This window comes from Calonectris borealis, chromosome 12 (assembly GCF_964195595.1).
Source record: "Calonectris borealis chromosome 12, bCalBor7.hap1.2, whole genome shotgun sequence".
NCBI classification, from domain to species: Eukaryota; Metazoa; Chordata; class Aves; order Procellariiformes; family Procellariidae; genus Calonectris; species Calonectris borealis.
Genome location: NC_134323.1, coordinates 3,135,843 through 3,159,173, shown reverse-complemented (window position 1 = coordinate 3,159,173; position 23,331 = coordinate 3,135,843). Strand labels below are relative to the sequence as shown.

General features: G+C 48.4%; 1 protein-coding gene across 1 annotated transcript in view; it reads left to right on the top strand.

Annotated features, from left to right (window-relative positions):
• Positions 1-517: 517 nt before the first annotated feature.
• The window catches only part of NECAB2 (N-terminal EF-hand calcium binding protein 2), a 91,335-nt gene continuing 68,521 nt past the window's right edge, over positions 518-23,331 (top strand). Inside the window, exons 1-2 of the mRNA XM_075161039.1 lie at positions 518-712; positions 10,093-10,117. Of these exons, the coding sequence (XP_075017140.1) occupies positions 518-712; positions 10,093-10,117 (220 nt within the window). The remainder of the gene's footprint in view (positions 713-10,092; positions 10,118-23,331) is intronic.

Genomic DNA, 23,331 nt, shown 5'->3' with positions numbered 1-23,331 from the left:
CTAAGCGCTGTGATTAGCTCTGTAGCCGTGAATGCTGCAGTACCCCAGCTGGAATCGCTGCCTATTCATTGTATAGGGACTTTTTGGAGTAGGAGTAGGGGGTCAGGGGCAAGTTTTATTTCCTAGCAAGACATTTGTTCTCTGCTGTCCTTACAAAGAGCTGCTAAAACCGGTTGTGGGGGTAGGGAGGCTGCAGAGGGGAGAGGTCATGCCATAGGAATACTCTTTTTAGATAGAAAATGCCTAAAAGGATGCTTTGTGTTGGAGCGGGGGGGCTGTATGGGGGTGGAAGCACGCAGGCAGCACCCACCGGGGCCGCTCCAGGGTGACCTACCCCCACCCCAAACCCCCCCGCCTTGCTCTTCGGGCAGGACCCCCCCCCCCGCCCGCGCGGCCCCCCGGGTCCCCTCCGCGGGCCCGCCCCTGCCCGCTGCCCGCCGTGTGGCGGTGGGAGGAGGAGGAGGAGGAGGAGGAGGAGGAGGGAGTCCCCGGCTCCGGCATGAGGCCGGGCTGAGCGATGTGCGAGCAGGCAGCGCGCTACTGCCGGGCCGGCGTGCACAGGCTGCTGCGCAAGCCGCCGCCGGCGCTCCGCGGGCTGGACGGGCTGCTGCGCTGGGTGGGGGCCAGGATGAGCGACAAGGGCGTCGCCGAGCGGGAGCTGCTCACCCCGGGCGCCGCCGCGCAGAGGAAGGGCACCTCCGTCATCCTCGATGTGAGTGGTCTCCGCGCCGCCGGGTGGGGGGATGCACCCCGCGGTCCGCACCCCGCGGTCTGTACCCCGAGGGCTGGCGGGCGTGGGCGGCACGCCGGGTCCTGCCTCTCTCCCTACCGGGTCCTGGACCCGGGATCGGGGTTATTCCTCGGGTCCTGCACCTCCCGGACCGGTTAGGGATGGGTTGTACCCCGGGTCCTGCAACCCCCGACAGGGTGGGCGCGGGGGTGCAGCACGGGTCCTGCATCCCTTTGCCCGGGTCCTGGACCCATCCAGCCAGCTCGGGATCAGCGTTATTTCCCGGCTTCTGCATCCGCGGGGCTGCGCTCGGGTCCAGCATCTCCCGGACCGGCTGGGCAAGAGGCTGCACCCCGGCTACTGTATCGGCTTGCCCGGATCCTGCAACCACAGGGAGTGCACCCCCGTTCCTGCGCCCTCGTTGCCGGATTCTGCATCCCCCGACCGGCTTGGCATCAGGGTTATTCCTCGGGTCCTGCACCCCCCGGCCGGTTGGGGATGGGGTGCATTCCAGGTCCTGCATCTCCCAGACTGGCTGGCCGTAGGGGTGCCCAGATCCAGCAACCTCTTTTCCAGATCCTGTGCCCCGGGCTGGCTGGGCATGGGGTTGCAGCCCGGGTCCTGCATCCACTTGTCCGGATCTTGCACCACCTAGACTGGCTGGGTGCTAGGGGTGCAGTCAGAGTCCTGCATCCCTTTGCCCTGCACATCCTGGGACAGTTGGGAATAAGATGCACCTTGATCCTGCAACTCCTGGACTGGCTGGGCATTGGGGTGCAGGATCCAGAGATCCTGTACCTCCTTTCCTGAGTCTTGCACCCCTAAAGTGGCTGGGCATGAGGGTGCAGTCCGGATCCTGCATTTTTTTTTTTTATCGGCTGGGCATGGGGATGCAGCCTGTATCCTTTATCTCCTTGCCAGGATCCTGCACCCCCGGGCTTGCTGGGCATGGGTGTGCACCCTGTTTCCTACACCCTCTGGACCAACTAGGCATGGGCATGCACCCCGGGTCCTGCAGCCCCTTTCCCAAGTCCTGCATCCCCTGGACCAGCTGGGGTGGGGATGCACTGTAGGTCCCTAATCCTGGTATTGGCTTCACTGGATGGGGATGCAAGACTCCAGGTCCTGCAAGCTCCCCAGTCTTGCACCATGGGTTACCCCAGGTTAACCGGGCGTAGGGGTGCACCGGGTCCTGCATCCACCCCGGGTCCTGGACCCCAGTCCCTGAAGGGCTGCAGCTGTGAGGGTCTGTGCACTGGGAGCTGGGCAGCACAGTCCTGGATGTCTGCGAGTGCGCGGGACCCGGGGCTCCCTTACCCAGGTTTGGGGGGGCAGGCAGGGCTGTGCATAGTGCCTGGCTGCCGTATTTATAGATTTCCTGATTAGGGAGCTAACGAGGCTATTTGCACTTAAATGAATTGGGAGAATAGGGTGGAATCAACCGGAGTGCAAACGGTGTAATTACACAGTCTTTCAGCAGCGTCTCGTAATTGAACACATAGATCCTCAGCTTTGCGGTCTCTTAGCTTTAAAACAAATACAGTGAATGCAAAAATAAGCTACTGAGGCATTGGCTGTAGTAAAGGATAACTCACGCTCTCCTCCAGCCTCCTCGGAGTTAGGCAGTAGTAGCTCTTCCAGGTGAGCCCTTGCGTTTTCTAAATAATTGCTGAATCTTCTACAACGTCCCTGGTAGGCATTGGCATGGGCTGGCGAGTCCAAAACTCATCACATCTCTGAGCACCCTGGGCTGATAGGCATTTTGGTTCCCTGAATGAACCAGTTGGACTGTGTCTGGTGAGCTGCCAAAAGCAGCCTGGAGAGCAGAGGCTTGGTGGATGGTTGTGCCTGGTGAAACGGGCTGCAGGTGGGCAGCTGTGGGCTGTAGGAAACGCTGCTTCATGGACAACTGCAACTAATGCCCTTATGTCTTTTAAGTTAACTTGTTTGGTTTTCCTCTTTTTTTTTTTTTTTTTTTGTCTTTTTTCCCCCTTTTACCTGCCCTGAAATTACCAAAATTTTACAACATTCTGGAATCTGGGCTTCAGAGCATGAATGCAATTGGGAAGCAACGTTAAGTTTATACAAGAGGTTCTTGAGTTAGGACTGTTTTTTCACCAAAACAGTATCTTATCTGTTCAACTTTACCTTCTTTAAATGGATTTTTTTTTTTCTTCCCACTTTGAGGTTTGAGCTGAGAAAATGAGCCATGAACTTTCAGAATGGCTTAACCAGTGGGAAATACAATAGAGCTGGGTGTGCAGCTCCTGATCCTTTCTCCCTTTCACAATGGGACTGGGAGCCCTTTCTCACCTGCTGAAAGTAGAAATGGATGCTGGAAATGTAACGTTTGAGGGTTTGGGTTTTTTTTTTCCTCCTCCCTTAGAACTTGCTTCTCTCCTTTTTCTCCAGTTACAATAGAAATACAGATTGAAGCTCTTCAAGTGCACTGTGAGACCCCCTTTTCATCCAAAGAGTTTAAACGGGAACATGCATTTAGGTTAATGTTCACACATTAGCAGGAAAGTAACAAAAGATCCCACTGAATCTTCAGGGATGCGAACATATTTTCCAATTAACTCATTCACGATCTTGCATTAGGTGGATGTGCTGGGGAAGCAGCGAGTCCTCGCCACGTGGCAGTGCAGCTCCTCGGTGGGTGGGGATGAAGTAAAAGACCTGTAAGATCTTATATTTAACTGACACGTTCGCATAAGCTGGTGTGCTACGTAGGCAGTTCATGGGGGGCTGGGAGAGGAGGGTTAAGCTTGGCTTCGGCTATGAATTAGATAAGGTGGCTCTGACGCTAATGGTACCTTAGTCACTTTTTCCTCCTCTTCTGTTCTGGCTTTCTTTTGACTCAGCCATCCCCAATACGCTTGTTTTGACTCCTCCGGACCGTGAGGATGGCTGGTGGGTCAGTACGAAGTTCCCTTCGCCCTTTCCACCAAAGAAACAAAACTCTGGTGTTGTGGGGCAAAACTGAAGGCTGAGGAAGAACGAAATACAACAAGGGGGTTAGATGTGTTCTACCACCAGCCTGGCTACTGTCAGTGGGAGGATGAATCATAGAATCATTAAGGTTGGAAAAGACCTCTAAGATCATCTTAACTTAGAGCTGTTTTCAGTATTTTTCTTTTAGTTTGCTTGTGTCCTTTTAGCTAAACAATTAAAAAGGTTGAATAACGTTTACTAGTTCAGCTCAAAATCATGGGTTTCAGAGTGTAAAAAATGGCTAAAATTGCAGATTAACTACACCCTTTGTGCAAACTAATGAAGATATTTAACTCCTAAACATTGCCTAAAATAGGCAGCAAGTAAAACTAGGGAACGATAGATGCTCTTCAGTGGTAGTAGATCAAGTGGAGGTGATGCGTCACTCCAGGAACCTGGAAAACATCACTTTGCATTTAATGGTCAGCTCTTACAACGTCAGCGTAAGGGGTTGGGGTTGAGCAAAGGGTCTGCACCCGTCCTGCGCTCGCCCTCAGGTGTTCGCCTCTGGGTGTTTGCTCCGTGGGTCTGGATCGCTCACGGCTGCTCCGTCTGCAAGAGCCAAATGCTCAGGGCTGGCAGCACGTGTAATTTGCTGTAGATAACTTGGGTCTATGCACAGCTTATGATACAAGATCATGGTAATGCTACATTCTCTATCTGCCCTCTGGGCTGCTTGAAGGTGCCCTCCAAAGGCTCTGAGCTTCTGTCTGCATCCGCGAGGACAAAACCCCTTTATTAAAAGGAAGCTGAAACTGTCACGGTGCTGCTCGAATCCGCAGGTGGTGATGGTGGCATTTCCAGTCCAGAACAAATCCGCAAATGTCACAAGACTTATGAAAGGGACAATATTGTGTGTGTGTGGGGGGGTAAGCCTCTATCAGATCATATTTGCTGAGTGTGAATGAGTCATGAGAACATGCAACGTGCATAAAAATATGCAACCTAGAGCTGAGGTGGATGGCTCCCAAGGCGTGGGAAACGTCTAGACAGGTATTGCTCTGCCTGGGAGTACTTCAGTGCTGACTTACCGACTGTCATGACTCGTGTCACGGGCCTTCGCGTCCATGTCAAAAACCGGCGTTGACAGCAGGAGTGTGAACTCCAGCCCGTGTAAGACCTGGTCAGCCCCAGCGGCTGCAGGCAGAGCTGCCCCGTCTGGTTTACACCAGGGAGAGCTCGTGGAAAGAGCTCATCTCCTACTTGGCATCTCAAATAAGGGTCAGCCTTGGGTATGGGGGAGCATCCCCGTGGCAGGACTGTGCGCTCCAAGGGGTGGTGACATCTCTGTTGCCTTTCTGGCTTTGCCAATAGTGAGTAAATTCATTGCTTTCTGGCTTTATTTTAAATGCCCCTGAAGAAAGCTGTGCCATTCATTTCAGGTCAGATGAAGCTTTTTGTTTGAGCTGCTCTGTCTTTTGCTGAAAACTAATTTTGACCCTTATCTGCCTCTTTCCTTCTTCGACAGGGGTCAGAAAGATCACTTCAAATCCAGCTCTCTCTTATGTGGCCTGATCTGATTTGCACTTCTTCAGCCCCATGGGACTGAGTGAAGTGTTTGGATAGAAGATACAGAGAATTTGGTTTGTGCCAAGGGTGCATTTCCAAATGTGGATCCAAGAACTGGCACAGTTTTCCAACTGTTTTGTCAATGATGCAACTTCCAGAGCATTCCTAACTAGCAAAGCTATCACAGCCACAGGAATCCCTTCTCATTCCCCTTCTGCTTTGACCTTTTCCCTTCTCCTTCTGCTTTTTTTTTTTTTTTTTTTTTTTACGGTTGACTCACTCCCTTTCTTGTGTCCTCGTTTACCTTCTCACTTCTCCGAGTGAAACGGGAAGGCTCTAAAAGCTTTGTTTTCAAGTCATGCCGGCAGGGCCCGGCTGGGAAGCAGGGGCAGGGGCCGGCTGGGCTCTGTGCGGTCAGGGATTGCTCACTGCAAACTACGTAATCACACAGAAGAGTTCATCCTTTCTCTGCTGCTCTTCAGGGCTTTGTAAGCAGGCGCTTGAAATGGAGCTGCACCCAGGGCTGGTGTTTATGGAAAAGTACTTTCGAGTGCTGTGAACGTGGTGACATCTAATGCATGAGATGGGCAAGAGTTGCAACTTTTATTGAGGACAGCTAGGTAAAATCTAAGAAGGTAAGAGTGAAAGGAGAGGCTAGGGTATGGTGTTAACTGCTCTTTTCTTGGGGAGACCAAAAAAAAAAAGGAGATCTGATTTGGAGTGGGCAAGAGGCCACGAGACCTGGAGCTCTGTAGCTCTGGACGGGACAATATTTCCACACCAATGGCATATTTCTTACTGAAACACCAACATCAAACCTTTCTCCTGCATGGGGAAAGGTCTTTAGCCTGATGATATCTAACGGTGTAGTCCAAAGTGACAAAGCCTCGGGTCATTATTTTCTTGCGTTAGTACTGGAAAGAGCAACATAGGCTGTGGGAGAGGAAATTCCCACTGGTAGCTCCGGTTAGAGAGCTAAAGGCCATACCTGATATAAAACCTTTTCTCAGCTCCAAATGAGGTGTCGAGACTTGTAGGGAGAGAAACAGGAAGGAAGAATAGGAATGTAGGAACATAATGAACAGATTAATCGGGTTTTTATGTATATCTGTGTATCTGGATGCTTTCTCATCCATAGGCTTTCCTCACCCAGGAGACTTAGCTTTTGTTTGTCCTCAATTCTGCACTAAGATTGTGATGGAAAACAAAATTCTAGCTCTGTTGCACTCTATTTTAAATCAACATCATATTAACCTGCTGAAGGGATAATAAACTCTGCAAACCCTGTAATAATTCTTAGGCTTGTTAGGGGAGTGCTTGTGTGAATTTAATAAAATTGCTGAGAAAACCTCCATTAAGTAGCCTCCGGTGTCGCACATTCTCATCCAGGAGCTTTGAGAAGGCAGAACTGAATGTTTAAATTTGAAACCATCATTTTTTTTCAAGTTTATTATTACCACTAGTGTTTTGAATTGCTTACTTCTGCCAGCCAAATATCTGTAGTAGCCATTTGAGAATAGAGCAAAAACGTACATTTTAAAAAAAGCTATTGGAAATCTTGATGGAGGTTCCTCGCTCTAAATAAAATAGAGTTTATATTCATCTAAACACCTGGTAAATTGAATAAGTATGCTGCAGACAGCAAACTGCATGCATTGCCTGTGTAAATCCTATAAAATGGGTTTATCTGGCCCATCCTGTGGGCTCACCATGTGACTTAGCCTGTGCTTCAGGAGACTCGCTTAATAGATTTAAAGCGTAGCTGGTGGGGGAGGTGGTTGCTGTAGTACTTTTTGAACTGGATAACTTCTCATTTACCATCTGAAAGCGGCACGTTGCCCTGAAGGTTGGAGAACTGGGGGTGATGGAGCGGAAAGAACATCCCTGGTCCCGCTGCGCGGTGCTGCCGGCTCCTGTTTCGCGAAGCCCTCGGCCGCTGGGGACGGTCCTCAGCCGGGGTGGAGGCACGGGAAGCCAATCGCCGCCGAGGGCCTGGCAGGACAGGGCGTTTCTCCATCAATATTTCATCGCCTCCACTCTCGTAGACCTCCAGGGCTGCTGCCTTGACTAAGTCTAAGCGACTTTGCTGCTGAGTGAGAATAGCACCGGTGGAGTTGCCGCAAGCCTGCAGGGAGCGACTGCGGGGTGGCCCGGCTTTACAGCCTCTATGTTGGAGATGACGCAGCATCCTTGCTTATATTCCCTTCTTCCTGGGGCTGGTTGGAGCTTTCCTTCCCCCCAGCTCCCTGGGAGCCCGGCACTGAGCTGCCCTCGGGGGTTTGCCCGGCTGGTCCGTAGGGGGGGTGTGAGGGGCTGCGGTTTCCCTTCCATCACCACATCTTACACCTTTCCCTTACCAAAAGCACACCACATCCTTCCCGCGGCGGAACAACTAATTCAAGACATGCACGGAGGGCATCTTCAGGTTGTGTGTGGGAGAGCACTGTTGTTTGCTGAGCTAGAGCGTAAATCCTGGGTCTTCACAGAGGCAGCATTTTTGGCAGCGTTACCAAGCTATCGGGGAGAATATTATGTCTTTATCAGCCTCCTGATGCTCATTCCAGTGTTCATACCTTGATGTACTGCCTGCCTGTGTTGACAGATGACTTTATCTTGAATTGCTTTCCCTCCGGGTGTCCTGTTTTAAATTTTTTTGTGTGTGTGTGCAAATTTTAGGTGGTCTAATTAAGTCGGAAGAATAAATCTTGCTCATTAGCAATAAAAACTAAACAGCTTGGTCCTGTAGAATAAACCTTGATAGGTAACAGAGCTGATGTGATCTTCCATCAACTTGTTCATTTACGAATATCCATACTTTCTAGGAGTATCTGAGGGAGTTAAAGCCCTAAAAAGTTAACTTAGCGAAGCTGGCCATAAATACTTCCATTTCTTAACTTTTCTTCCATTTCTTAATTATTTATTTTTCTTTCCCTCTCGCTCTGAGAGTTCACTGCAAGGTTGGTGGCTCCACAGAGCAGAACGCTGCAGATTGAGCCTTTCTCCCACTTTAAGCTGCATTTTACCTATTGTTTTTGCCTTCCCGTGCTCCCTCTGCCAGTTGTGCTCAGGGGGGTGGTGATCTCCCACAGGACCTTAAAACAGACATTGCTGCTTCTGTTAGACTTGATGTAATGTCTTTGTTTCAAAGCAGTGGGAACAGTAACAGAAGGATGTGGCAATGAAAAAAAAAAAAAACAACCAACCAAACAACCAGAAATAATCTAGAAAGAAAAGTGCCTTGTCTGGAGGCGCTCATGGGGAGCGAGAAGTTGGGAAAAAGAAGAGTATTTCATGGGCATATTGCGCATGGCTGGGTGATGTGTGCCGAAGCCACGGGGCTGGCTGGGGTCCTGCTTGTCCTGGCTGGATTTATTCTTACTTCCCATAGACAAGCCATGACAGGCCAGTCCTTCAAAACCCATATTTAACCTCAAAGAAGTACATAAGTATGGTGATGGGTTGGATTTTCCTCCAAAACTTCTAACTGCTCTAAAAAAATGAAGGTGAGTCCAAGAAGTAAGGAATTTTAAAGTGGTGACAAGCTGTAATCCTTGTAGGGTTTTTATGACCCTCACTTGAAGCTGGGACTCGGTGACTCCCACCATTTGGGTTCGGCTTAAGCAGAGGGTGTTTGCCTCTGCTGAAGAACGCCAGAAAGTCCAGCTTTGACTTTGCCCTATGCAGCCTAGGAAGAACTTTGGGCAAAAGAGTGATTAATGTTCCTTAATTAAGCCATATTCACTTAAATAGCACATTCTGCAATTCAGTGTGTCTCTTGGGTTTCTGGTTTTGTGCAGCAGTTTCTCTTCTGATATTTTTTTGGTAATGATTTTATGACCCAGAAAATAAGAGATTCTGTTTTATGGCTGACTCTGATCTGTCCTGCTGGTGCTTTTATTCCCTCTGCAGGGAAATTTCGTTGTACAGGCAAAATCTCTGCTCTTGCTCAAATTAATAGGGTCAGGTCTGAAGAGACGATGAGAATGTTTTCCCTTTTCTGCCCAATTTATGTGTGAGTTAATTTTTTGGTAATTTATGGCCAAACCTGTGCTAGCAGCCATTTTTGGCAGTAACCTATAAGATTTCAGCCCTTGCACAAGCCTTTTGCTATTAATTGCATTCTGTCAGAAGACTATTCCTAAGATGAGACTCGTCAGAAAAATAGCAGTTGTTTCTGCTGTCTTTCTCCCTGGCAAATTCTACTGTACTACACATTATTGAGATTTTTTTTTTTTTTTTTTTCTGAAAGGTCTATCTGATTCCTCTCTGTGGGCTGTTCCTCCATACTGTAGTGTTAAGTCTAAATATAATCTCCTTCCCACGCAGGAAACTTGCTTTAAAAAAAAAAATATATATATTGTAAATAATTTGTTTCAGAAGTGCAGAACTGTGAAACTTGGTTTAAGAGATATTATTGATGTTAGAGAAATTGGCTGGGCTGGCTGCACGGCTGTTGTAAATTTTTTTTAATGTTTTTTTTTTTTTTTCCTTGTGTTGGATCCATGTTTTCGGCTTTCTTCTGCAAGGGAGATGGGAAATAAATGAACTGCTGGAAGCATTTTGTGCTATCTTTATTTTGTTAGTTGCCTCCTTCTCCACCAGTTATTCCAAAGCCAAACTTGTTGATACTCTCTGCCGGAGGTTGTTGCCCATCGTGTGGGTCAGGGGGTGATGGGCTGGGTCTTGGGAAGGGTGAGCTCAATAAAACACTTGAATCGGCTCTTCGGGGGCTGGAGCACGTGGCCCTGCCCCGCACGTGGCGTCGAACGTGGTCCTGGTGCAAAGGGCTTCTCTGAAACCAGCACCCCTTCAGGTCGAACAACATAGTAAACATGTTTCTCTCTCTCTTTCAATTCTAGATTTTCAGAAGAGCTGACAAAAATGGTAAGTCTGTACATTCATATTTCACATTTTTTGATTGAACTTTTGTCAAATTACCATTTTTCCAGAAAGTAACATCTAACTGTTTAAATGTCATTCAGCTTACGGGTCTGATGCTGATACTATTTAAGCCTCGGGAAAGGTTTTGTTGTTTCTTTGGCTGAGATATATTCTTAGAGCAGATGTGATACTAGTGTGCAAGTCGGCATGGTGAGATCCGCCAGGTTTGGGGCAATCTCCCAAAAAAGAACATGAAAAAAAATCACAGCTAAGTGATAAGTGAGGGTCCACCTCCTGATAATCTTGGAATAGCTTTGCAAAAGAGACCTAATCTGTGAATATTAGTAGTTTGGTTCCTGAAGGACTGGAACACGCGTGTCGAGGAGCAGCATGTATTGATGTGTGTCTTCAGCCTGTGCCTGTAGAAAGCTGAACAACTTCGCTGAAGCCTAGTCTTGTCCTTCGATGGGGAATAACATCCCAATGACTTGGGATCCTGAAGGGAGAGAGCTGTTCTGCTGTGAGATAACGTAGTTATGGGAAAAAATAGCAATGGGGTCCAATCCCAGGATTTCTTTCCACCCTGAAAAGCAGTTTAATTTTAGCTCCTAAGAGCTAGTCTCTATTCTTTCCCTGATGTACAACAAGAAAATTAAATATGCATGAAACCAGTGTGTGTTTGCAGAGGGACACGTGGGAGGGTTGTGCAGAGGAGCACAGGGGAGAGTTTGTTTTTTCCCTACCGGATTTAAAAGGGAGATACAAGCTCTTACAGAAGTCGGGTAGGTATGATCACTGCCCCTAGGTAAAGCAGCGAAAGATGCTGTGAGCTGGCTGGCATATAAGCAGTAAATGCCCTGTTAACATGGGCATTTGGTTATAACAACTGACACGGTAATAAGACATTGAAATTTGTTACTTGGATAAGCTGAGCAGTTGTGCGATGGAAGAGGAGCGCTGGGGGGGCTGGCGTGGGGGGGGAGCTCGCTAAGTGCCTCTTACAGGGAAAAATGAATTTGTGCTCTTGACACCCAGACTGTCGTACTTCACAGCCTCCTGAGCACTTAATCGTTGCATAATTGGAGATCCATAGGTTTTGTCTGATGAAATATTAGATGCTGCCTCTGAGAGATGCTGCCTGCTTGCTTTCTGCTGGCTGGCGTGCCTGCCCCCGTGGAGCTGAGTGCTGGGGTTGCCAGCTTGTAGTGAAGTCTTACCTGCCACTTGCTCTCCATCAGGAGAGTCTGGTGATATGCAGATACTGAGCTAAAATCTCTGCTTAATTATTCCCATCTGGGTTTGAAGTTGAAAATGCTGCTCCAAACTTCAACCTGTGAAACTGTTCCTTTCTAAGCCCGAGTTTAACCTCCCTCCTGCTGCAGCCAACTTCTAGTTTCCATTACAGCCTCCGTGTAGGGCAGCTGAAGCCAAAAGCAGTGATTTTTCTTTTCAATAACAAATGTTACTCTGCTGAACAAAGCTTGAAAGGATGCACTTTAATGTACTGGTCTTGATGTAGTTATTTCCAGTGGCTGCTTTTCGAGCTCTGCCAAATGATGCTGTGCTTTTGTTTTAGTCTCAATTAAATTTATAACAGCTGCGATGGGGCTGAAGAATCAGAACTCAAAGTACAAAATCTTGTCTTGGCTGTTGTATAAAATATTAAGGCTTTTCTAGGATGGGCGAGTGGAGCAGCTCAGAAGTTGCTCTTGAAGCTTTGGTATTCCCCGTTCACCGCAGCACGATGGAAGGAGCTGCTGCCTGCCAGGGGCAGACAGACACGTCTTTCCAACCAGCCAAGTGGACAAAGCTGTCATTTTGGTGGTTTTACCATGTCACAAGGTCATGGGGGTTAAATTTTAGTGCAGCTCTTGCCAGTGATTTGGTAGGTGCCGATGGCAAGCCATGAATTCGTGTTTTGTGGCATGGGTGGTAACTTGGGGAAATGAAGAGCCTTTGGACCCGCTTGGTCTGCTCTGGTGATGGGTCTCTGAGAAGAAAGACGTACCTTTGGAAAGCTGGTGACTTTTGCTTACCAGTTCCCTTGCTGTTGTTAAAACCCATCCAAAGCTCCTGTTTTTACAACCTTATACTCTGTTACTAATGACGGGCAAACACTCCTTCAGTGTTTTAGCACGAATAACAGGTTAAGGGCAAACAAGGTGCTTCCATCAGCAAGACCTGATGTTATTTTTACCTCTGCCCTTCACCCTGGGAAAAATCTGCCCAGCTCCTCCATGGTATTGTCCCATGGAACATGCCGATGTTCCTGCCTTTGTAAGGCTTGAGGAAGTGATCCATGCGCTTAACAGGCCGGATCACTCCCCTGCACCTGGACAGGAACACAGCGAGCGGCTCAGCTACAGCATGACTCTTAAAAGCATTTTCTTGTCTTGCTCATCCAACCAGAGAGAGTTTGGATTTGAGCAAAGCAGCAGAGATTAATACCCCAGAGCTGACCTCGAGATGTCCGTCAGCCACCCTGGGCACCCAAACACCTCTCCGTGGAGCTGCTGTCCTGCCCAGCAGACGTACCCTCCTGGGGTCCAGGTACCCCATAATGTAATGCCCCTATGGGGGGATGCACGGATGGCAATGCTCATGGGCTCTTTGGTTGGCCATGCTGTGCAGACACGAAGAGGTGTTCAGCCGTTAGCAGATATTCCCCTGGCTGCTCTTTGTCGGAACGTCTTTATTCCATGTTAACTGGTAATATCCCAATTAAAACTCAAACAGGGATACTTGCATGGATCGGAAGAACTGGAGCTGCTCTTACCTAGGTCACAAAACATTAAAATGAGTGTGGATTGCCAGCGACATGTCTGCCACCCAGTAGCTGTTAATGCATTGGGTGTAATGGTGATGGGCTAATGCGTTAGGACCCATAATTAGCTTGGGCTGGTATGAATAGGCACCAGTAGGACAAGCCCTACCCTGATGTCTCGTGGTTAGATTGGTGGTTTGTTGTCAGAGATGGGGTTGGGCAGGAATTTGAACTGCTAAGGGTGAGAACTGTCACTGCCAGGGGTGGACCAGGTCTGAGCGCTGGGCTTGCAGGGGGGTGAGGAGACCAAAGGCTCGGGGCGTAGGCAGAAGAGGAGCCCCGGTGAGGCTGCTGGCGGCAGTTTTTCTTCTGAAATTTGTCCTGCCTCTTTCTAACCCTCGATGGGCACCGCAGGGGGGGACAGCTGGCTCTGTTAATAAAGGCCAAATGTTCTCTGAAGAAAGAGTTACCTCCATCTCTCATTGCTTGCAATGCAGGTGACCTACAATTACATTGTTTAGACAACAAAACGCGGTGCTCTGCATGGGACTAACGCTGCCAGGCAAACGGGACGCTGCCTTTTCCTTTTTATGACCTGGATGACGGGCTGTCACAAAGTAGTCTGGATTTAAGTGGCAGCTCTATCCCCATGTTGGTTCCTGCAAGGTGAGGTGGCCGAGCACGTGCCAATCTCCGCGTGGCTGCTTTCCTGTCCCACGGAGCGGGGTTGTTTCTGTGATTTTGGGGCTGTCGTCTTGAAGGACGCTACGTCCTACAATGCCTTTCCCTGCATTTTTCCAGATGCTGCTTTTTTTTTTTCTTGAGACAACATCTGCCGGTCGCGGTGGCTAGCTTCACCAGCCATTCATATTTGCTTAACTCTTGATAACAGAGTTTGCCCCTCTTCCTAATTAGCTCAGTATGTTCCTCCGCAGCCTTTTGGGGTCACGGCTTCCCACAGCCGCCCCTCCAGCACCCTGCAGCTCGCAGCAGTTGCTGCAGGAGACGTGCAGGAATATTTCCCTTGGTACAGCCTCCCCGCAAACTGTGGCTCAGAGGTTTCCAGAGCCAGAGGTAATATCTTTGTATTTAATATCCCTAGGGATCTCTTTTTCACCATTTTCTCTTTGACATCCTGGCCTTTAATTTATTGATTTGTTGAAATTCAGTCCCTTCATGGCTTTACCTGGTACAGCTCCAAGGAACAGCGGAAGCATCTGCCTACCGCTTGCATGTCTCACCGCAGGTGGGCTGTGTGCCGTACATGGCCCTCCCCTGAAAAATGAACATCTTGCACTTTTAGATGTTTGTCAGAATCCTGGGAAGGGGCCCTGAGCCCTGGACAGGCTGCTGAAAACACAAGCTCACAGGTTCCCAAAATATTTTACTCTGTTAACAGGCTTCTGCTGTCTCCACACCTGCAGAGGTTCTTGTCTGGCAGGGACTTTGCTCTTTTTAATTAACCAGCTGAGACAAATCATTATCTGGCGCTGTGTGCTGGTGGCATACTGGGGGAGAGAGCTCCCAGGGTGGGGAGCGCTGGCAGCTTTACCTAGCACTGGCACCTCTCGCTTTCCTCGGCCATGCTAAAGCTGCTTTTATAGACCTGGGTGGGAGCCCTGCAGAAATGGGGGGGTGTGGAATCTGAAGAAGACTTCAGCTCTTGCCATCTAGTTTAACATCTCATTTAACTTTTGCTGTCCGGAATCAGATGGTTAAAAGGTCACCCAAAAGACATAGGGGGGATTGTAAGCTTAAGGAATTGTCTCACTTAATGTGCGGCTTCCTAGGGGTCATAAACTTGGAAATTTTTTCAGCATCTTGATTTTTATTTCTCCTCCCTGCCCCCCCAGCCTGGTAAAAATGGCACATATTGTGTTAATGCAACGTGGCTGGTTCAGACACGGTAACTATGGAGCCTGATCGTGTGAATTCAAGAGCTTCTCCCTCCTCCCCTTCCTTCCAAAGCTCCTTGGCATAAATTGTTAACTCACGTAAAATTGGATGCTCTTGGTGCAGGATGCTAAAACACATTATTGTTCCTGCCATGTTCAGGTACTTGTATCAACGTGATTTGATTCAGTGCCTACATGTACTAAGAGACTGCTAATGAAGCAGCTCTTGCTCGTTAAAAGACGTCTTGGTCTCCTGCCAGAGAAGTGGGATTCTGTCTCTAATCTGAGTTAAGTCCCCAACCTGTTCCCCACTGATAATATCAAGCAGCTGAATTTACAACTATCTATATGATAAACTCAGCAAATGGTCTGGATGGCACACCTTGAAATGATGAGCATATTGGAGACATCTGGATAAACTGGCAAATGGTCTGAAAAAAGGGAGAAGGGCTGGGGCGTAACCTTCTGACGGTGAATAATTCAGCTAGCTCTAGTCATGCTTTGCAGGGGCATGGCTGTTAGTCATTCAAAATAATCTTCTTCTGCCGTGTAGGAGTGTTTTTCCTTTCTCTGCTAATAAATCCACCTACTGTCTTGTAATCCTCCTAGTCCCAGTAAACAATACTTAATCGTTTAATTGGCATGTGGTAGGAAAACAGAGGCATCTTGTTTTAGACTGGTGAAGCAGAGCTGTCAATCATCTGGGTTATCTACTGTGTACTTTAATCCTCTCATTAGAAAGCTGTTAATCAATTATAAGTTAAATAGCCCGGCATTCTCTGTGAAAGATTAAGACGGTTTTATTTTGACAGAACAGCCTAATTGCTAACGATTCATTATAGAAATGTTGCTTCCCAAAAACTGGAGTTTTATTATCTTGAAATCTCCGGTCACTGCTACTACCCAACTCCCATGTCTTGAGTGTAACTAAACGTGAAGTGCATCCAGCTTGAACCTTGTGGTTGAGTTTGGAGTTTTTGCCATAACTACTAGAACTTGTTCATGGAAACAAGAACTGCCGCCAGTCTGCCCCACTCATGGGGCTGGCTTGCCGGGCACTGGGGGTTAGGTGGTTCCTCTGGACCCCTGCCATGGAAGGGGAGAGATGCAAAATAAAATGTGCTAAAAACCCAGCGTATGGTTATAAATTCAGAATACAGAAAATGGCAGGAGGAGCTGGCGGTGGTGCAGTATTTCACTTGACAGTGACCAGGGATGAATTAGTATCGTGGTTCGGTCAACTTGGCACCTTCCTATTGCTGCTGTCCTATTGACTTCTGCACCAAGAACTGGCCCAAACCATCGTGCTTCTCCCTTGAATTTATCATACCTGGGGAAGGTGTGGATGGGAACAAAGCCATTCAACACATGCTGTCTTGGATAGCTTCTGCTGTTATCAAAAATGAAATACAATGAAGTGTGAACATGGATTAATTTATAAGTTTAATGTAGAGGTCTGGTGTGCAAATGCTTGAGAGGAGTTTTCGGTTGTTCGTTGATCTGGATGATCAGCTGAAGGCCTGCAGAGGACGTAGCAGAGCTAACAAAGGGAAAAAGGAAGCATGAATGCAGCAGGAATAGGTGGTTGGAAAGGGCTTCTTGGTTAAGGGCCATCAAGGGCAATGGAATTGTGCCCATTCCTATCCCAGTTGGACTTGTCCTTTAAATAGCTGCACACAGATATCTGTTAGTCACTTAGGAGCCCATTAAAGGAGATTTATGCTGTTACTCTTTGTAAGTAAAGGTCTGCATATCCCAGTGTTGCAAGCCTCATAGCAAATTGTGCTACAAATGATGGGGGCACGTATAGAGTCGCTGGCAAGCGGGGAACATAAGTATCTTTGGACATTAGCATCATAACAAACTGGCTAAGGAGCCTGGTTAGCTGGCAGCGGGGTTGTGCCCTTGGGAGTAGAGCGAGCTCCTCCTCTTGCATATAAACCAGCAGCGCTGCCCTGCCTGATGGCTTCGTCACGGTAATGTCCCGTGCCACCACTGTCCCCTCGGTCTGTGGAGCTCACAAGCTTCAAAAGGTGAAAAAGGGCAGAAAAAGAAAACCAAGTAAACCAAAAGCTTCAGACGCATCTCTCAGCCCCAGCTTGATATATTAAAGAGCTGAGGCACGTCATAAGTGTCGCCTAAGTAGAAATTGGTCTTGTTAATCACCCGTACGCAAACGAAGAGACTGAAGCTTCAGGTTCTTCCATGGAATGGGTTTCTTGATAAAGGGATGGTGATGGGAGAGCAGGGAAAGCCCTGGGCCCTCAGCAGAGAGAGAGGGCTGAACAAGTCCTGGTGTGGTGGGTCTCCAAAAGAGCGTGTGGGTGAAGCTCCCGGCAATTTCCAGCCCTTCCCAAGTGCTGTGTGCCTGTCCTCCGTGTCTCGTTTGTAGGCAGAGACTGTTCCTCTAAGGACTTTGGGGAAATTTACAGCATTTTTGATGGTAATAGTTCTCCAAGTCTCACCCACCCTTTCCAACCCCCACTTGGAGGAATGGTTTTGATCACCTCTAGCGAGCCCAGAACAGGAAGAAAGGGGGATGTGCTTAGAGCTGAAATCCACAGCAGCCGGACCCAGATCACCATGTAAACATTTCTCCCCCCCCCCCTTTCGCTCTGAGAGTGCCCCTCGCTGAGCTTGAGTCATTAATACGAAAATTTGGGCAAAAAGGGGTGAAAATGATTCTCCAGATCCGGCAGTCTGGGAGCACAGGGAAATGCAGGAGAGAGGGAAAGAGAAAACTGGCACTGGCGAGTATTTGGTCTAAAGACCCCATTTTTAGTGTTTGCTTTCAATGCTTGATGTCCTCGTGGGCTCCTCGTCTGCAGAGCTGCAGGTTAGAGGAGTCACTTCTGGATCAGGAAAATGGGATTACGAGCACAGCACTGCAATAGCAACGTGTGCCAAATGTCAGGTATTGCTTGCTTGGTGTCCTGCCTGCGGTGGTGGTTGTGCCTTAGTCCTTTCCTTATTTTGGAAACCCAAGAAGCTGTCACTGCTCAGCTTGCTCGCCCTGCCTGGGCCCATCTTTTTTTTTTTTTTTTTTAATGGCATCTGATTGCTGGGCAAAAAACTTTCATTTTGGAGTTGTTCTGAGTTTTAAAAATAGCAGGCATCTGTTATTAATTACCTTCTTAATTTATTGAAACATTTTTAGAAAACTACTTGATGGAATTTAACATGGTAATTGTCCACAAGGTGGTTTTAAGACTCGAGGTACTTATCTCCCCACCTTCCCCCATCAACGTGAGGCCCTTTTGGAAAATACACTTGCACAGGACTTGAATGGTGGTAAGCAGGGGGACTTCAATAATACGGCACCCAAAGCATCATGGAAGAAACATGAAGACATCGTAGCTTTGGGTGCTTTTGTCAGATCTTAAAAAGATGCTGGGCTAGGGCCGTGATACCTCCACGTTATAGATCAGATTAAAAAACCCCCAAGCACCTAATAAGCCTCCTGGTGCACACACAACTCTTCCTTCCACAGCCACAACTGTGCACCTATTTTTGAAATTATGCTTTTACTGTGAGCTCCCGGCAGCCTCGCAGTCCCTGCCGTCATGGGCTACCACGCATCAAAACCACTTATCTTCCAGAACTGGGTAATTACCTTCTGCGTGGCTACTGCTCCTCACGCACAGGGAAACCTTGAGCTATTCATATCTCGCTGGTGCATCCAAATTAAATCATTAGTTCTAAGTGAGAATATATATAATTCTTGCATAACAAAAACAGTATTAACAGCCACCCACACATAAGTGGAAAAACGCAGTGATGAACCAGGTTTTCTAAATATGGATAAATCTGGTCGGTTCTTCCATGACCAGACGACCAGTCTCAATGTATTTATCTTGTTTAAAAAAGAAACAAAAAAAGATTTGCATTTAGATAGTCTAGATTTCATGTGACAATCAAAAGGCACCCTGTAAAACTGTGTAATGACATTTATTTACCAGGAGAAAGTTTGGATCCATTTTCAGTTATTTGGACTCCTGTATAATTTCCTGGCGCTCTCTTGTATATTCAGTTATCCTTCCAAGTCCTTGCAAAGTTCACAGCACATGGTTTTGAAGAGATGACATCTGTTTAAATCAGGACATGCTGTTCCCCAAGTAATAAACAAACCTATCAACCAGATGATGAATTTTGAGATAATGTAGAAATTGTGAAAGGTGGTTGCTGGCCATGCCTTACAGGCTGTCACTAGATGTGGCCGGCACGTCTGTTCACCCTTTAAACCTATAAACTTAGTGTATGAATCAGGGTTTGACTTTCATCGTTGACCAGCTTGAAAGGACAATTGTCAGCTGCTTGTGCCCTTTCAGAGTTGCTTTTTTCTTTCAACAAAGATGTGAAGGTATCTGGTGCACACTGCGTGCAGCACAAGTGAAGAGCTGAGATTTTTTAGGAATTGTTTTACTCCTCATGTCTCCTCTCATTCGCAAATGCATCTTAGAACCAAGGGTTGTTTTTTGGGTTTGTTTTTTTTTTTTAATACTTTTTTGGCTGGATCCCCTTAATTCTTGAATTGGGTGCATAGGGTTAGGACTTGTATCCTCATGTGCTACAGGCTGACAGTTAGGCAGTCTGGCTTTAAACTGGGCCCACGTGTGGTTTACCTAGTGCAAGGCTTAAGCCAGACAAAATTTGAGCTGGGCAAGGTTTGGATCCAACCCAGAAACTCCCCCATGAACTCAAGCCAATGGTGTAGCCACCACATGAGCTTTAGTTTCCACAATGGAAACGTCCATATCCCACCTATTTCTGCACAGCACCAATTTATGGCTCATCACTCTCTAAAATTGTTATTCCTGTCCCGTTCCTAAAGCTTTTCCCTGCTAAAAGAGCAGGCTACCAAAACAGAAGGTATCATGAAAGCCTTCATGGACGGCAGGCAACGGAGGCAATGTTGGTCCAAGTGTGACCTGCGCATATGGGAACAGTGGTGGTGGGGCTTCCCTGCATGGGGGGGTTATCCCCAGCTGGGAAAGTTGCTCTATTTAAACAGAGTCCTTGGCCCTCCAGGCAGCCGGCTTGCTGCCACTTCAGTTGATGTCTGATAGCTCAGGTGCCTGACTGATACCGTGCAGAATGTCCTTTCCTCATTATCCAAGGTACAAATCATTGACCGCAGTTGCAATGTTGGTGGCCATCACCTCTGTGCTCGCCTTTGTGCTGTAAAACCTGCAGCTAGAATATCAAGCCAGACTTAAAGAAAAAATTAAAAAATCAGCGTCACCTGATATTTGGCCTTCTTCAGGCGTGCTTGCCAGCCTGCTGCCTCGTGATAAAAGCATATTTGCACGCTGGCCCGCCCCGGGGCTGTGCTGGCAGCTCCTGGCTGCCCTCTCTGCCCAGCACCTTCCCTTCTCAAGCCTTTCTCTCCACTAGGTCTCAAAAATTCAGCTTCTGAGCAAAACCCATGGTAAAAGTCAATAACTGCTGTAACCTTCAAGGCTTCCTGACATTTTTGCATTGACGATAAATAGATTTGAACGTCAAAGACAGTCAGATACCTAACCACATGGCCTTTCACACCTTCACACTTTGTTATTAGGCTATACTTCAGTCCATCAAAAACTCCGATGGCGATGCTGACCTGAAGGGTTGTCCTCCTGCAAGGGCTGTCTGAGCAGACGTATCAGCCCTGGGGCCGTGCTGACCTCCGCTCTCTGCTGGACCTCTCTCGGAGGGGTCAGACGTGGAGGAGCAGGCTAGAACAAAGCTTTTGCCTTGGAAACCACCTACCAGTCTGCCCCAGTGCCTGGATTTCCAGCCTGACCCATCAATTGAGCCTTCTGGCTGTCTGTATTTATCACTGTTAGAGGTTCAGGGTGGTCCGAGATGCCCGTGAGCATCCTCCCGCTGTTCATCAAACCTCTTGCTCTCAGAAAACATTTCTCTCTGCGTTTAGCAAATGTTGATCTGGCAGAGCAAAGAAGCATCCCCGTTTGGGCTCCGACTAATTAATGCAATCGTGTTGCATTGGGAAGCGGGGCAGCATAGCTGTGTTCAGCCTTTACGGTGGTTTTTGTGTGTGTGTGATGGAGCCTGAGCCTTTCTACAGGCAATGCTCTTTTTCTGCTGTATCCGTTCTCTCGCTTGGCTCCTCCTTTCGATTCCTTTAACACAGAGAGTCGGAGATGAACAGCCGTGCTCGGGTGTCCCCGAGAGATGCGAGGAGGGCACATCAGGCAGGGGTCACTGCTTTAGCCTGGCAATTTGAGGCTGAACATTTGATCTGGAGGGTGGCATTTCCAAACACCCTCACTTTGCTTCAAAGTGCACCAACTAAGGTTTCACGTGGGATGTAACCCAAAGAGGACGGGGTTTATTTTCTTCTCTCTCTTTTGGTTGGGAGATGTGGGTTTTCTTCTGCAGCCCTCGTTAGAGATTTCAGGCTGGACAGGAGTGAATGGGTGTGCTGGTTTTGGCTGGGGTAGAGTTAATTTTCTTCACAGAAGCTAGTATGGGGCTATGTTTTGGATTTGTGCTGGAAACAGTGTTGATAGCACAGGGATGTTATCGTTCCTGCTGAGTAGTGCTTACACACAGTCAAGGCCTTTTCTGCTCCTCACCCCACCCCACCAGCGAGCAGGCTGGGGGTGCACAAGGAGTTGGGAGGGGACACGGCCGGGACAGCTGACCCCAACTGACCAAAGGGATATTCCATACCATATGGCGTCATGCCCAGCATATAAAGCTGGGGGAAGAAGGAGGAAGGGGGGACATCCAGAGTGATGGCGTTTGTCTTCCCAAGTCACCGTTAGGCGTGATGGAGCCCTGCTTTCCTGGAGATGGCTGAACACCTGTCTGCCCATGGGAAATAGGGAACGAATTCCTTGTTTTGCTTTTCTTCTGCGTGCGGCTTTTGCTTTATCTGTTAAACTGTTTTTATCTCAACCCACGAGTTTTCTCACTCTTACCCTCCTGATTCTGTCCCTCATCCTGTTGGGGGGAGTGAGCGAGCGGCTGGGTGGGGCTCAGTTGCCGGCTGGGGTTAAACCACAACAATGGAATATATTATGGTGACAGATTTGATGGCCTTGTTGCAAGTTGTGGAGGGTGGGAATAAGGGATTGTGGTTTCCCAAGGAGAGTTTGAAAAGTTGCTCAATTAGCCAGGAGGATTTTTAAAGACCTTTCTTTCCGAAGCCAAAGTTGAGAGATTTAATTGGGGGCTGCACAGCAAACGTGTCTATGTGGCATGATGACAGCCAGCAAAGGGCACTATGAAACATTTATGGGGCTATTACCTACTTGTGATCCCTAGCCAAAAAACGTGAGCTTTATTGGTAGTGCCTTAGAAGTGGTGGTTCTTGCGCTGGCTTTTCTGGAGCATGGAGATCGCTAGATGCTGCCAGCTGGCCTGGAGAGCTGCAGCTGTACCCATCCCGAAGGCCATTTCAGTTGAAATGTTATATTCATACATTTCCCACGCCGATGGGTCAGTCTTTGTGCAAAACCGCCCTGCCGTCTTTCCCCCCTGAGTTCACGACACAAGCCCCAAACCTACCCCAGGCTCCTTGTCCAGTCAGGTGCTGGGAACGTCCCTGTGGTCTGGCTCACCTGCAGCGCTTGCGTTAGCAAACACCAAAGGGCAGAGAAAGCCAAAGCAGCCGGGCATCCTCGAGAGGTGATAGCCATGGGCGCTTTGTGGGTCTGCTGAGATTTGGCTGCACCGGGCACAGCCGGTACCTGCAGACGGGGACACAAATAGCGCAGGTTCGGCAGGGAGGGGGGAGCTTTCCCCACCGCAGCGAAGCCGTGAGCTCGTGGAGATGTCGCTGGGTGCGTTGGCCCAACCTTACTGTAATGCCGTGCTCCAGTTTCAGCAGAGGAGGGTATCTGCAGGAAGGACTTTTCTGCGTGAAAATGGCAGCACGAGGCAAAGGGAAGGCTCCGGCTATCATGGCAAGTCAGGGAACTGATGGACGTTGAGGGCTTAACACCTACGGCGCTTTTTGATCTGTCTTATTAATATCTCATGTTGCTATATCCAGGAAGCTTTTCAAAGACGACCCAGCAAATCAATATTTCTCCTGCTAAATTCTTCATGTTGTTTTTTTGGCAGAGATTAAATTTTAAAGTGCTTGGAAAGGACTTTTGCAACTTGGCTGGCTGTAGTAGTCTGGGTGCAGCTGACTGCAGGCTTTGGGGACTCGGCTGATGTGTAGCAGTGACCACGAGACACGGCTTGGGTGCAGGGACAAGCTCCCAGGGTGGACATTTGCATTTTGAGTGTGGGGAGTTGAACCCTACAAAGTGTGGGGCTCTGACTGCCTTGTGTAACTCTCTTCTCCTTCGGCAGGCAACGCGCTCGTCCCCCATGCAGAACAGCCAAAGAGCTTGCTGCTTTCTTGTGCGTCAAAGCTCGGTGTAGCTCTGGTTTGAGGCTCTTAAATCCTTCTGATATCTAGTTTCACTGCTAGATATTAGTCTGAAGGGTCTTAGCTGCTCCTCCCTGCTCTGTATTACCACCCCCGCTGCCCATATGTGTCCCTTAACAGGGGGACGTCGTACAGGGCAGCGGGGACCTCGCCAGATACCGGAGCT